This window comes from Trichoplax adhaerens, genomic scaffold (genome assembly GCF_000150275.1).
Source record: "Trichoplax adhaerens TRIADscaffold_12 genomic scaffold, whole genome shotgun sequence".
Taxonomy (NCBI): domain Eukaryota; kingdom Metazoa; phylum Placozoa; class Uniplacotomia; order Trichoplacea; family Trichoplacidae; genus Trichoplax; species Trichoplax adhaerens.
This window is the reverse complement of record NW_002060954.1, coordinates 702,320-718,274: the sequence shown is the minus strand read 5'-3', so window position 1 is coordinate 718,274 and position 15,955 is coordinate 702,320. Positions and strand designations below refer to the sequence as shown.

Genomic DNA, 15,955 nt, shown 5'->3' with positions numbered 1-15,955 from the left:
ACAGTAGTGTACATGACTACATGGTCACCACTAAAAAAGTCTTTTAAAATGAGAGATGACTCATAACTGCAATGTTGACTATCGGTAATGTCGGCTTTCTTGCCTGGTTTATGGAATCGCTAACAGTTTAGTTATAGTGTACAGTACAGTACGACGTACCGTGATACTGTACTGTAGATAGGGGTCTTCATACTGTAGTCTGGTGGTCTGGTCAGTCAGTGGTCGTGGTCTGCAGAATACTGTAGAATGCAAAGATCTGACCTCGATAGTACTGTAACAACTAATAAGACTATCAATAATGTACAGTACAAGTCTTACAAATTTTCCCGCCAAAAATTCATTACGTACTGTATGCTGTGCAGTTGCATAGTGAGTACAGTACAACTGACTGACCGTAACGTAGAGTACTATATAGTAGAGGCTGAATGCAGCACGGCACAGTGGCACCAGTCAATGAATGATCTCAATTTATTTATAAAAAAATGGAGTTGCACAACCTCTTGAAGAAGTGATTTTTTGAAGAAATTTACGTATACCTTATACTGTAAATCATCTCGTAAACATTAAATAAAGATCATCTTTATATTGACTCAGAGTTAAAATTGATCTTAAAAAACGACAACTAACTGAAATCGGTAGAGATGTATCGAAGGAAGTTTAATTCGAAAAACAGGGTATCAAATACGACACGTACGCCGAAGTAAGTATTCTTGCCATTCACTTTATGTACTGTACATAGATTAGATCATTTATGAATCTGTGAACAATTATAGACTTATAGATTATTATTATGAAACGGTAGGATTTTATGATGGTACTGTATTTTTAAGAATAAATGAGGTTGTCATTTAACATCCTTTTATTTATTGCTAGAGAAAATGTTGTGGTTGGTAAGCGTAAGTATTTAGAAGATATTGACAAGTTGGATACCAAATTTGGCTTTGAACAATGCAAGGATAATCGAGAACGTCTAGGATGGCTGATCAACATGCATTCAGTAAACAACTTTACCATATAACGCTCCTATTTTGTTGAATTATTCTCTACATCTGATGCATACTTAACGTGAACATGTTCTGCTGATTACTCACTAAAGCATTAATTCTAGATAATGCTCAGCAGTAACTTTAACGAATGTTCTATATTGATTCTTATTACGATGATTTTATTCGATGATAGTATGCTTATTTACTCATTATTGCAGTATTGATAAATAGTTTAAGAATTAATATACTCATAAATGCGCACTTTTATCTGATTCTATGTCTCAATGAGTTTCTAAATTATATTTAAACAAATTTTGCTTACGGTATCAGATCGTATTCATGCTTCGTTGCATTCTATAGGCATGCTATAATTTTAATCGTTGCAATCATACTGTAGCTACATTATTTGCTTTAGTAGAGTACTAATCCACTTCGGTTATACTATACCCTGCTGTACTACGTTATATGAAAGAGATTTTAGAGTTTCTACAGTAGTTCCACGTAGTACTATTACTGTTAGTTAAAAATTAGAATGGCAAATTAACCTAATTTTGCGTAAACGTTTAGACGGAGCTCATTGATGATAACGAAAGAATCTTTAGTGCGGTTGATTATTACTTTGTGGAAGAAGATGGAAGCCGTTTCAAGGTATCTACATATACGATTGCCATGAAAAGCAATTTCTTTCAGTATACCGTAGTATGTGTACTACTATCTTAATTTTTGAAGTACTCAGTGCGCGGGTACAGTACACTCTGCTTTACTTATATGCAACGTTGAATGTTTACATGAATCAATTCCTTTAGGTTACCATGCCATACAAGCCATATTTTTACGTGGCAGTCAAGAAGGTATAAAATATACTCTTCATACCGTAAGACCTGAAGTTGATAACATGTTTATGTTTAGTTGATACTTCACAATGAAATGTTGCTGGCTTTTAAATAATAACCGATAATCTGGTAGTTGCGTAAGATTACATAAGGCTGTATACGCTAAAAATGGTGATTAATGATCACTGATTATGCCATTATTATGAAATGTTATTCGTGCCTTCACAGTAATATCTCATCATTACAAATATTGCAAAATCTTAGTTATTGGCAAAAGTTTAGTCTACAGTGTAAAGTGTGAAATTAATGAAAATGTTTCAGTAGTAGATTTCTTCGTTAGTTATACAACTACTGAGGATTATAATATGCTATCTTATTTGATTATATACTATTGAAATAGCATTTGCAAGGGCTTTTATTGCTACTTGTCATATTTGCTTACGCCATTGAAATGTTACTTTTGAAAAATACCTATATATAATGGCAAGACCTTGATAAAGTGTTAAGGGCAATATTCTATGTCACTGCCGATAATGTATTGTTTTATAGAATAGAAGACTACGGATAAATTAGTGTACATGAATTTAAATGGAATACATATTGTATCGTAGATATCTTAAGCTGTTATTTCGGAAAAAAAATTAAAGAGCTCACAATTATTAATGATTTAATACTGTAGGACACAGAAGCAGAAGTTGCGTCGTATCTTTTAAAGAGATTCTCTGGAGTTTTAACAACAGTTGATATCATCTCAAAGGAAGAACTAAACTTAGTAATATTTAATGATAATAATAATAAATTATACGTGCATTTAGATGTCGATTTGATATGACCGGTGCTACTGATCTCTGCAGTAAGAAATGATAATGAATGAAATCTCATAGTTATAATAAATCCATATAAATTGGATTTTAAGGATATAGTGCTGCCTAGTTATCTTGACTTTAAAGACTATTTGATATCAACACTAAAATATTTTTACTAGTTAAGGATTAAAAATAAAACGAAGCCACAGTCATCTTAAAATTTTCGTTTAATTCTCGTAAATTTTCTTTCAGCCGAATCATTTAGCGGGTATTACGCAGAAATATTTAAAGCTGTCTTTTAATACCGTAACCGACTTTTTAACTGTCAGAAAGTAAGTTATAGCTTACCAAAATAATTCTATGTCGTGCAATATCATACTATTACATGCATCGCTTTAGTATGTGAATACTGTTTCTATTTCAGTGGTACTGTCGAGATTTTATAGTAAATTGCGCGTATTTAACAATTATTATTATTAGCATCATGCAAGCTTTGTTAATTTTGTTATTGGTTTATATATTCTTAGGGTCGTGCAACCTGCTATCGTGAAGAATATTGAACGAGAAAAAACACATGAGGCGGATATGCTACTGACTAGGTATATTCCCAAATTTACTTTTTCTATAACATTTGGTGATAGCCCTATTGGCAATGAGAACATGTGAAATTATTGACTTCTGATAGCTTTTATTTATAGCCTACTTGCTCAAAAATCATTATGCTATGATGATAACGTAAGCATTTGTATATTTAACCCTTACTATTTAAGTTTCAATACTGAAGATTCTGGTAATCATATGGAAAGAATGCATTCTGATGCTATAGACAACTTAATAGATATACGGTGGGTATAAAAACGACATTATGGTTATTTAATATAATTAAAGTCTGAAGTTATTCCGGATTGACTATTTTTACGTTTTTGTTTTATTATACTGATTATCTTTTATATTATCATTGTTTTGTAATTTAGTGAATATGATGTTCCTTATCATGTTCGTTTAGCGATTGATTTGGATATTCGGGTTGTAAGTAATGTATATCAAATAGACAGTATTATTAATAAACTTATCGTTTAAGGAATCGTCAAAGGGTTGTTATGCAAAATTTAGTAAAAGGTTGTTTAGCTTGCAATGATTGATTTCGAAATAGGGTTATTGGTATGACGTTAAGAATAGAGGAGAATTACCGCCGTTGATAACCAGACGTGACGATCTCCTGGATAGACCTGTGTGCATTGCATAACAGAATTTTAGTTGATATCAAGCAAAATTTTGCAACTCTACACTGCTGGTGTAAAATATTAATGTGTTTATCTCTATTAAATCTTAGGATCCATTAGTCCTAGCATTCGATATAGAAACAACCAAATTACCGCTACGATTCCCTGATTCCAGTAGTGATGCCATTATGATGATATCTTATATGGCCGATGGTCAGGTAAAAATTATAGCAATTTAAGGGGTTCATTATATTCACATCAATTGGTATCAACGCTAATTATGAATAATAAATAATACAGGGTTACTTGATCATTAATCGGGAAATTGTATCCGAAGATATTGACGATTTTGAATATACTCCGAAACCTGAATACGAGGGATCATTTATTATCTTTAATGAACCGGATGAGGTAAGTTATGTATCATTTCTGACCTTTAACGTTTCACACTATGTACAAGTATTTCTTTCTGACAAAGGCGTCATTTTACAACTTATAGGTTAATTTATTGAATCGATTCTTTCAACATATAATTGAATTAAAACCCACTATTTACGCTACGTATAATGGTGATGCATTCGATTGGTGAGCAAATATTAAGCATAGATCAGATTTATTTTCTGAAGTATTAACGATTGATTTTTTTCGTCGGGTTTAGGCCTTTTATAGAGGCTAGAGCAGCATTTCATGATATTAATATGTCTGAAGAAATAGGTACTTACAAATTGTTTTCTTTTTATGGCTCCTATCTAACATTGCTTTCTTAATGTTTATAGGATTTTCCAAAGATAATCAAGATGAATATAAATCACGATATGCATGTCACATGGATTGTTACAGGTTTGCTAATGCTACGAATACAATTTTAATGGTAGATAAATTATTTTGTTATGAACTTGATATCAATAGGTGGGTGAAAAGAGATAGTTATCTTCCAGTTGGTAGTCACAATCTGAAAGCTGTTACAAAGGTAAACGCATTATATTGAGATATTTTATTATAAATACCGTACGTATAAGTATGTTGTAAATCTAATTTCTAGGCTAAACTAAGATATAATCCTATTGAACTCGATCCTGAAGAAATGTGTAGAATGGCCAGTGAACAACCTCAGGTTAATGTTGTAACCGATTAGATTATACGCATTTTAAATGCCACTAATAAGTCTTTATACTCTAACTACGCTAATTTGCCAGTGTTTTCTATTAAATTTATCTGTAATTTGATAAAATCAGATTCTAGCAAACTATTCTGTCTCTGATGCAGTGGCCACGTACTATCTTTACATGAAGTACGTTCATCCGTTCGTATTCTCATTATGTACAATTATTCCTATGAAACCTGACGAGGTACTAGCTAGCATAGACTTTTTTATGCTAAACTGAAACGGTTGTTAGAGTGATATTGATATTCCATAGGTATTACGTAAGGGTAGCGGTACTCTGTGTGAAACACTGCTCATGGTTCAGGCTTACCAAGCTAATATTATATTTCCTAATAAACAAGAAACTGTAAGCTAGAGCTGTTACGTATGATTTACGATGGTCAGATATTTCTAAATGACAAGATGTATTGAACCCTGATCTCAATCTTATTTTAGATTTTGACTAAATTTACTGACGAAGGTCACTTATTAGAAGAAGAAACGTATGTTGGTGGCCATGTGGAGGCTATAGAATCAGGAGTTTTTCGCAGTGATATCCCTTGTAAATTTAAGTTGGTGCGTTAATTTTTTTGTACATGCGAGTATAATATACCGACTGGAATCGTAGTGCAGCCTTTGTAATTAATTAGGTATGATCTCATTCATTTATCATTAAGGTGCCAGCTGCGTTTGACAAATTAACTAATAACATCAGGGCAACAATGCGTCATGCCATTGAAGTCGAAGAAAAAGTTCCAATGGATTCCGTAACCAATATCGAGGAAGTACGATACCAAATACGAAAAGTAGCAATGTATTAACCCGCATTTTCGCCTTCTAAATTAACTATGCAATGTATTCTACTGTAGGTTTATGAAGATATTGCTGAAAAATTACAGGCTCTCAAAAATACACCTTCGCGCTTGGAAAATCCTCTAATATATCACCTTGATGTTGGTGCCATGTATCCGAATATTATATTAACTAATCGCTTGCAGGTACGAATATCTGTACTTTTCTGATCTAAAGTGTTGCAGACAGTGTATTCTTTGGTGTAGTAATTCTTGCAAAAAATTACAGCCTTCCGCAATTGTTGATGAAGCAACATGCGCTGCCTGTGATTTTAATAAACCTGGCGCCAATTGCCAAAGGAAGATGGAGTGGACTTGGCGTGGACAATTCAGTTAGCATTACGTATTTTTTATGTAGTAGTGATAGTTAACGTAATCATTTAATGTGTTATTTTAATATTTATCAAATATGCTTATTAGTGCCAGCCTCTCGCAGTGAATATCATGCAATAAGGCAGCAGCTTGAATCTGAGATGATTCCCGGTAAATCATCCAATGAGGAAAATAAGGCCTTCTATCAGTTATCTCGAGTAGAACAAGCCTCTATCGAAAAGAAAAGGCTTGCTGGTAAATTATTCGATTTGTATATTATCTATAATTTTTGAATCAACAATGAATAATCGATTTGTAAACTATTTAGATTACTGCAGGAGAGTTTATAGAAAAGTTCATCTCACGAACACAGGGCCACGAACTTCCACTGTTTGTCAAAGAGAAAATTCTTTCTATGTAGATACCGTTAGGGCCTTTAGAGACAGGCGTTATGAATACAAACGTGCTTTAAAGGTGAACGTGACACTGATCTATAACAATTCGGCTAACATGAAAAGACAATGTTTTATGTGCTATTAGTGTATTTCTAGCTGAACTTTGTTTGCGATTATTTCAAGAAATGGAAACGAGAAGTCTCTACAGCAACTTCGAAAGGAGATCCTGGAGAAATTAAGTCGTGAGTCTATTTTTTCGCAAATAATTTTTTATGAAAAGGTTTTCATTGGTTGTATTTGAAACAGAGCTAAATCCAAAGAAATACTATATGATTCTTTGCAATTGGCACACAAATGTATCTTAAATTCCTTTTATGGATATGTCATGAGGAAGGGGTAAAACAAAATGCTAAAAAACATGTTCTCATAATTAATTTGGTAGACAGTATGCGTCATTTTCAAATTTAGTTTAAAGGGTTTTAAGTATGTGCAGTCTTACATAACCTGGTTGTTACAGAGCTAGATGGTATTCTATGGAGATGGCAGGGATTGTTTGCTATACCGGCGCAAGTATTATTACTCGTGCACGGGAAATAGTGGAACAGATAGGGTAATTCTCGTACGCAATTTAAGGAATATTGCTAATTACTTAACTGATAGAATGCTTCTCTAGGCGTCCGCTGGAACTCGATACTGATGGTATCTGGTGTGCATTACCTGCTAGTTTTCCGGAAAACTATGTAGTAAGTTTTATAATATAATTTCCGAAGTCTATAGTTATTGTTGGTTGAGTTACTGCAACAGTCTAATAAACAATTTTACGGCCACGCAAACATTTCAAAACAAAAGATTATAAATAACCTTGATTTAAAGGCGATTTAAAATTGATTCGTTTATGTATTAGATACGAACAAATAATCCTCAACGTCCTAGCGTTATCATATCTTATCCAAATGCAATACTGAACTTGATGGTAAAAGACGAATTTACAAATCACCAGTATAACGAGTTGGTAGATTCAACAAAGCTGCGGTATACATTTAGAAGTGAAAACTCAATTTTTTTTGAGGTAAATCATCTGTAATGACTCATAAGGTATAAAATTGCTTATCGTCGATATCGGTAATATCGTTACCTATTGTAAAGAAAAATAGTAATTACGTACCGGTTACCAAGTTTGATAAAGTGCTAACCAAGTAGATATAATACTTTATTGCATGAATAGGTGGATGGACCTTACAAAGCAATGATCTTACCTGCATCTAAAGAAGAAGGAAAAAAGTTAAAAAAGAGGTGTAGATTTAGTATATGCTTCGATACTACATAATATTCACGATGACTGAGCAGCTACTTTAAATTTTTTGATAATGATTTGTATAGGTACGCTGTATTTAATGAAGATGGTTCGTTAGCGGAGCTCAAGGTAAACTTATACGTAGGTGAAGATTACAATACATTTTTTATGGTCTATAATTATATATGTGTTTATTTACTTATTTCAATTAGGGTTTCGAAGTAAAGAGACGAGGAGAGCTCCAGTTGATCAAGATATTTCAGTCCTCAGTTTTTGAGGCTTTCCTTTTGGGATCAAGCCTTGAAGAGTGTTATAAATCTGTTTCTAAGATTGCAGACTACTGGTTGGATATATTACATAGTAAGGTGTGTACGTTGTAATTTGGTCGTTCCTCGTACTAGATTAGTTGCTAAGAATTTATATTACGATTATTAGGCCATTAATTTACCGGATAGTGAACTCTTCGACCTCATATCTGAAAATCGTAATATGGCGCGCTCTTTAGAAGAATATGGAAATCAGAAGTCATCATCTATTAGCACTGCAAAACGCTTAGCTGAAGTAACATACTTAAACTTTAGTATTTATCTTCCTCGCTTATTGTCAGTAAATAAATCTTACTTTAATTAAAACTACAGTTTTTGGGGGATCAAATGGTCCGTGATAAAGGTTTAAGTTGCCGTTTTATCATATCAAGAAAGCCAGAAGGTGCTCCAGTGACTGAAAGGTACAATTAGATTGGTAAAGTAGTTAATTTTGGTAATAGCCTATTTCATACTGTGAAATGCTAACATAGTTGTGTCGATGTACGCATAAATATTTAGGGCTATTCCACTTGCCATCTTTCAAACAGAACGTAGCGTAAAGCATCACTATCTTCGAAAATGGTTAAAATCTCCTTCTTTAAAAGATTTTGATATTCGATCAGTAAGCGTCTACCTAAGTAGTTTTACCAGTGGCTATCAGATGTCGTTTATACATTATTAAAATTGGTATTTAATTTATAGTCTATGTTTTGTGAATTTGATTTATGTTGTAATTTCGACTCAGATCCTAGACTGGGATTACTACATCGAACGATTAAGTAGTGCAATACAGAAGATAATTACTATTCCTGCTGCCTTGCAAGGAGTAAGTGATTTGATAATACTAATATTTTTATTTTGCACGTGAGTATTATTGAGCATTATCTTGAACGTATCAACTTATACCAGTATGCAAAATTTACTATAGATTGTGATTATGCAGTATGAGTTAATGTGTAAATTACTGTATCTGAGAATATAATTGATCTCTTACTAGATCAGCAATCCTATTCCCCGCGTTCAACACCCTAATTGGTTGCATAAGCGTTTATTAGAGAAGAACGATATGTATAAGCAAAGCAGAATAAGCGAAATTTTTAAGAAAGAACCGAAAAAGGTACTAGTATTACGATTATATATATATTCATTTACAGAATTTGTCTTCATGTAAAGTAGATTTATCTATTTTGAAATTTGTATATCCGTACATCGAAAATGTTTGATTAATATAATATATGAATGCTATTGTCCCCAAATAGAATTATTCTAATTTGGTTGATCCTGAGAGTGATGATAGACAAACGATCAATACTGAGGAGAAAATAAATAACCCAGTAATTGATATTGAAGATCTGAGTTCGGGGAAGAGCTTCAAGAAGACATCGATTACATCCACTGTTAAAAAATTTTTCAGGAAGACGACGAATATTAAAGACTCATCGAAATCTGATCTCGAAGATCTATCGCTCCCGTGGAAAGATGCTTTAGGCATTCCCCCGGCGCTCAACCGAGATGAAGTTCGTCACTTAGTCGTTTATACTTGCAAAGAATTTGAGTATAACTTCGGTATAATATAACATCTTTTATAGGAGCAGTTTGGAGATTGGTTACGCTTCCAAAAGCGGAAATGGAATTACCAATTAAAGCAGAAAAAGAAACGTAGACAAACTCGTTCTGATAGTGGTTCTTTAGAACTTGAAGAAAGATGGGATATGTCAGCGATGATGAGAAAGCAAGCCAATATACTTTTAAATTCTATATGGCAGATCGTACAGGTGACTATTTCGTATTTATTAGCCATAGTTTGCGTTTTCGGTGATTGAAATAGTCACATTAATAAGCGAATTAGAGAATGTACTACTTTATTGGATTCTTTACTTGGAAGTATTTATATTCGTGGTCTGAACGTCGGTATCTTGTGTTATCATATGTCATTCTAAACTTCGTATACTCGTTAATGTACCATTGACAGATTGCAGAAACGGATGTCATGGGGAGATTTAGATTATGGGTATTGATAGGAATCGAAATGTATTCACTCTACCTTAGAGTCCCGAGGATCTTTTATGTAAATCTAAAAAGACCGAAACAAGGAGAAAGTGTCGGTCAGTATTCGTAAAGAATATAATTTATTGACATATCACTATGAAATTTTTCTTTTCAGTTGTACTATATAATCACAGTTTTATTATGCGCGCTTTATTAATATATATTTCTTGGACACATCAATTTAATAGTATGGCGTAAGGTAAACCGACAACTTCCCCATTCTTCTCAGGTTTACAATTTGTATGAATATTCTGTTCCAGAAGAGATATTTGCCGAACGCTCCGGGTATGTTTTTAATTATTGTCATAATTAAAATAACAGAATGAAGTAAACAAAAATAATACGCTTTAATTATTTCGATTATTCCTGTCTAGTGAACTATCTGCTGAGCTTTCATCCCCCGATGTTGAAGGCGTTTATGAAGCGCAAGTACGTCAATTGGAAATATCCTTATTATAATATACTTAATCGAATTGATAACTGCCTTTTAATTAGACTACAACTTCGAAAAATTTACTATCATCTTCGGTAGGTCCCTCTTATGTTTCGGGCCTTAGTTCGGCTAGGTTGCCTTTGCAAAGTTAATAAAAAGGCATATTTATCTGAAGCTTCCAAGGTTACTAGTAAAACAACATTTGATAATTAAGTTGTGTCTAAATTTTATGTAATTTGTGATGTATTCGATTCTAGTAAGATAATGTAGGGAATTTCTTTTCTTAGGATATTACGGAATTCGACTTACGTCATTTAGAATTTAAAACATTAGCAGAACACTCATATTTGGAATCCGGAAATTTGAAATATATCTATTTATATCATAGTCATCAGTAAGAATTAAACTGCTGAAACTGTTTGGTGCTATTGTATTGAATATTTTTATAGCGAAAATTATTTACAATACGTTGTTCAAATGCCTTTAGATAAAATTCTTTTAATATTTTTTAGTGGAAGCAGAGCGGTCTTTGGCTTGTTTTCTCCAATAAATAGCGAAGTAAATAGCATTATTTTAGACGTACTTATTTTGTTTTCTGGTTAAGATACAAAAGTGCAGATATTGATTTAATAAATATTTTTTACAAAGTCTCTAAAATTTTTTCGTGACTGTTTTAGGCACATGTATTCTTGATTGATACTGTACGCACAAATCAGATTAACAATTTGAGCAATATATATCAATCCGAATGGGGCGCAAAGTATGTATTCTCAAATTGTTATATATTATAGTTCTTGCTGTTAATTTTATTTCCATTATATTTTATAGAAAAAAGAAAGCAGAAAATGAAGCTAAAGATGTTACTCTCCCGCCGGAAAAATATTCTTTCCAGTTGCACATTGAAACTGATATGAGAAGGGTATATCGTACCTTAATAAGGAGTCTAATATCATATAAGGAAATGAGATATGGACCTACAATTTTATTAATACAATCTCCCACAGGTAGTTATTGGAGAATGTTTCTAGCATTGAACACAAATCAATAAGTTGATCGTAAAGCTGATACTGTATTTATTTTAAAAATGTATTATATATGTGTATAACAGATTACATCAAATTAGCAACGTATATACCAGCAATTAACGATTTTCCGGTCGCTTCTGTATCGAGTAATGACAGGTCCGTATCAAATATGTGCGACAATCACCATGTACTTATTTTATCAGAATGACCTATACATTAAAAGTGTTGATTTATCTATTTTGAATGATATTTAACAGTGATAACCGTTACCCTATCTTGGATTGGCAAAGACATGCAGTGCGACGCATGATTCAACACCATCTAAACATCGAAATATGGTTAGAGGTTGGTATAGTGTCTAGTATTATACTCGTATTCTTTGATCGGAAATGAATATAACCATTACATGTACGCGTATTTAATTGATTTGTGTTTTATTTTGTATTCTTGTCTAGAATCGACTAGACCATGCTCGTTATGCTCACATTCCTTTAGGCAACATGCCTGCTGACGTTCCGTTGTTTGTTAACGATTTATTCTTTGCTCGCTATTTGGCCAAAAATAATCATTTAATCTGGGCTTCTCGTACGCCAAGGCCTGACTTAGGCGGAAAAGAAGATGATGATAGCAGGTATTATATTTGCATTCTATAAAAAAATTTATATTTTATAGTATTTTGCATGCTATGAGATAACCGTTAAGTTTGTCCTTTATAACAACTTTTGCTATATGTGAATATTGTTATTGTTAGTAGTAATGGTTATATTGACATATATAGGTGGAGTATTGTATCAGAAGAATTACCGTCAATAGAGCTTAACAATCCTGGATGTTATCCTTCGGTTTCTGCCGAAATCTCAATGCACGGCTTAGCAGTTAGTTCTGTATTGCAGGTACGGGTAGTATTATTTTTATAAGTCGGCTTCTTCAAAATGGAACAATTTGGCCATGTATCATAAACAGTCCATATGATTTTTATTACCTTTTAAAACAATTTTGGGAACGTGACGGACGAACATAAAGTCGCTGCGGCTGGGAGACTTTGAAACAGACCTAACTTTCGATGCGGCACCTCAGGTAATACTATACGTAATGACTATAGTATATTAACTGTCTAAAAATTCGGCTGATGTTGCTAATAATTGTCGATCTCCATCATACACCTTACCGTAATTATACTTTAATAACAAATATTTTTGTACAAAGGCTTCATTAGACGATATCGTGATCACAAATGGAAATCCTGGGACAGAATTATCTTCGTATGATGAAATGACTCTTTGTTCTTCTACCTTTAGGTTATACTCAACTTACTTACGAATATTTGGGTTGTTTATGTTAACACAATAATAACTTTTATATAGTAGTGATTAATTTTTTCTGTATACTGTTATAAATTATTGCCTGGGACTAAATTTTTTATTGTTATCTTGTTCCAGGATTATGAAGATTATGGTTCACAGCTGGCTACATGAAGTCTCCTCATACGAAAATCATTATGCTGATCTGCAACTTATGCATTTCTATAGGTTTAAAATCTACCGGATAAATTTAATGACATATTATTTACCTTATGAATATTCGCTATTTTGAATGTTGTATAGTAATTAAAATTCTTTTTACATAGATGGTTGAAATCTCCTTTAGCCCTGCTATATGATCCAGCAATGTATCGAATTGTTCGCTTTCTCATGGAAAAATTGTTTGCACAGGTTTAGTGGAATGAACCTTCAAGAAGGCTCTTTAATAAGTTGATCATTCTTACAATGACGCTGCTTTATTACTAAAATAAGCTAATATTCTTGTGTTTTCCTTCTTAGCTACTCGCGGAATTTAAGCGACTAGGGTCTACAATTATTCACGGAAGCTTTAGTAAAATTATTATTTGTACCAAAAAGAGAAGGTATAATATAATTGTCTTTACATCTTAACATCACGACATCGTAATGGTCTTGATAATCCACTGTGTGTAATCTTGATTATATAGAGTGAACGATGCACGCAGCTACTTAGAATTTATTTTGCAAAGTATTGCGTCTCGCGATATGTTCCAAAGTATAGAACTTCGATTTTCTATGTGTTGGGAATACCTGATGTGGATGGATCATGTAAGTTATTGTATCGAAGATTAGTGATGTTAAGTTATTTAATTTATGATTTGCAACGTTTTCTATACTATTTTTTAGGCCAATTTTGGAGGTATCCGCAGCAAGGCTGATGTCTTTGAGTTTGACCAGAATTGCGATGAATCAGATTCAATTAGCGATGAAAACAATGAGGAGAACGAGGTTTTGTTCATAAAAAGTCCTATAAATGAAGACATGCATTAAATAACGTCTTAATTGACTATATGATAGGATATTGATTACACCTATTTATTTAATTTTAATGGCGATTTGTAATTATCAGCTTCGCGTTGAAATGAACTGGAATATCTGCAAGTATTTACCTACCTTGGCATCATGCCAAGATTTTTTTCAGGTACTGTAATTATAATCATCTGCTTTAAACTTATCTATTATCCAAGGCGAGATGCTTGTAAAGTACTGGACGCTCGTAATTCGCAAACATATATCTTGCTTGATAGATTATCATAGCTGGTTTTGTACATGCGATGTATAAAAAGCAATGCGATATTACACCTGGGAACACTCCCGTTAAACGTTACGTTGGAAGCCAATCGCAGGTAGTTCTATCTCCATCGAAGCTGAGTTTATATGTTTGTAGAGGGATGTCTAGTTAACTTCACTACTTCGTATCAAATGTCTTAAATTCTTGTTATAATGGTTTAAAACTATTTTTATATTAGAGTACTTCCTCCAGTGTTGTAACCTTTGCGCAACAATATATCGAGAAAGAACTAACGCAACAGTTGTTTAGGTAATTGTTTTTGGTTTTATAAGCGCTATATTGTGTGGTTATAACTAACAATCTTAATAATTCGCTTTAACAATTGTAGTCTCACTCAAAAAATACAGAAAATGCTGCCATATGGAAATGCTGAGAAGGATACTACTGACTATTTTCCAGATCTCCCTGGCTCTCATCTGGTATTGCGCAATCCAGCGTTGCAGTTCGTTAAAGCTGTTTGCAAAGTATGCATATTATAATATTTTTAGGATATCGATCTTGCTATAACGATACATTATACTTACGACTCCTAACTATCATTAGGTTTTATCGTTGGATAGCCGTATACAAAACCGAGTTAACAAATTGCGGTAAGGGATCAGAATATTTTGCTAAGTTAAAAAATGTCTATAATAAATATTTTTATAAGCAAATTTCATAATTACTACTGCTATCATTGTATTGTAGGCGTGATTTATTACGACTAATTGGTGTAGGAGAATTTTCCCAAGACGCAATATTTCAAAATCCCTGCATATCTTATGTCATTCCGGAGGTACTGTTACAATGTCTGCTTCTTATGAAATGGGGAAAGTTGATATGCTTAGCTAACTATTTTCTCGCAAATGAATGACTTGAATGGATTCTTTTTAGGTAATCTGTACATTCTGCAATAGCTGCACAGATTTGGACATTTGTAGAGATATTCCAGTTATACAAGATGATGTGTAAGTTCTGTCGTCTACTTTAAGTTTTGCGATTATATTGTGATGACAGCAATCGATACTTTTATAATAACAAAATTTGTATTTTTAACGTTAGCCCATATTGGCGCTGTCTAAATTGCGAGAATAATTACGAAACGGAAATGATTGAGCAGCATTTGATATCTGTTATTAAAAGACAAGCTGTGTCATATCTAGTTCAAGATTTAAAGTGCTTAAAATGTCGACAGGTTTGTAATGATACTACTCAAATAATGAACGTTGCTAGAAGTATTTCTATCGTAGTGTCCAGTCACTCTTACGCTAAACATATTTTAAGTAATCATTAGCCTTTATTCTTATGAAATATGGCCAAAGGATTTTAAGTGGCGCTATCCAACAGATCTTTCTTTCAATTACCGATTTAGTTAATCTTGTCTTATTTATAAATGCTAATATGCATCGCCAGGTTAAAGAAGATGATATGTCGACTCATTGTTCTTGCGCTGGTGATTATCTAACTACGATCAGTACAGATAGTGTCCTCAGCAAGTTGCGTATATTTGCAAATTTAGCAAGGTAATAATAACTTACAGAAATGCTTAATAATATAACAAAACAATGGATTATTGATGTTACCGTGTGGTTTGATAGGCATTATAATTTGGCACAACTCCAAGAAACTGTGGATTATATTATAGATTCAAATCCTACGTTCAAGTTTGTAATTGACAACATCTGCTAA

General features: G+C 32.9%; 1 protein-coding gene across 1 annotated transcript; it reads left to right on the top strand.

The window, feature by feature from the left end:
* Positions 1-835: 835 nt before the first annotated feature.
* Positions 836-15,955, top strand: TRIADDRAFT_30078 (uncharacterized protein; the record flags this gene model as incomplete). Its single annotated transcript, XM_002115846.1, has 68 exons — positions 836-997; positions 1,554-1,634; positions 1,793-1,837; positions 2,499-2,591; positions 2,878-2,957; positions 3,153-3,259; positions 3,410-3,470; positions 3,600-3,654; positions 3,779-3,856; positions 3,959-4,066; positions 4,149-4,259; positions 4,348-4,433; positions 4,507-4,562; positions 4,625-4,688; positions 4,758-4,818; positions 4,891-4,962; positions 5,084-5,197; positions 5,267-5,359; positions 5,449-5,568; positions 5,670-5,777; positions 5,862-5,990; positions 6,073-6,175; positions 6,264-6,410; positions 6,484-6,629; positions 6,734-6,792; positions 6,857-6,946; positions 7,068-7,160; positions 7,224-7,293; positions 7,455-7,619; positions 7,776-7,843; positions 7,931-7,973; positions 8,057-8,209; positions 8,280-8,405; positions 8,483-8,571; positions 8,669-8,771; positions 8,895-8,975; positions 9,147-9,266; positions 9,436-9,666; positions 9,739-9,924; positions 10,122-10,254; positions 10,387-10,483; positions 10,573-10,627; positions 10,731-10,814; positions 10,919-11,025; positions 11,144-11,189; positions 11,309-11,408; positions 11,489-11,635; positions 11,740-11,812; positions 11,914-12,001; positions 12,112-12,287; positions 12,441-12,549; positions 12,680-12,733; positions 12,863-12,954; positions 13,096-13,185; positions 13,284-13,368; positions 13,477-13,559; positions 13,644-13,764; positions 13,843-13,944; positions 14,066-14,137; positions 14,244-14,342; positions 14,466-14,536; positions 14,616-14,751; positions 14,831-14,877; positions 14,975-15,062; positions 15,161-15,234; positions 15,329-15,461; positions 15,680-15,789; positions 15,865-15,955. The coding sequence occupies 68 exons, from the start codon at positions 836-838 to the stop codon at positions 15,953-15,955; spliced, it is 6,720 nt and encodes a 2,239-aa protein (XP_002115882.1).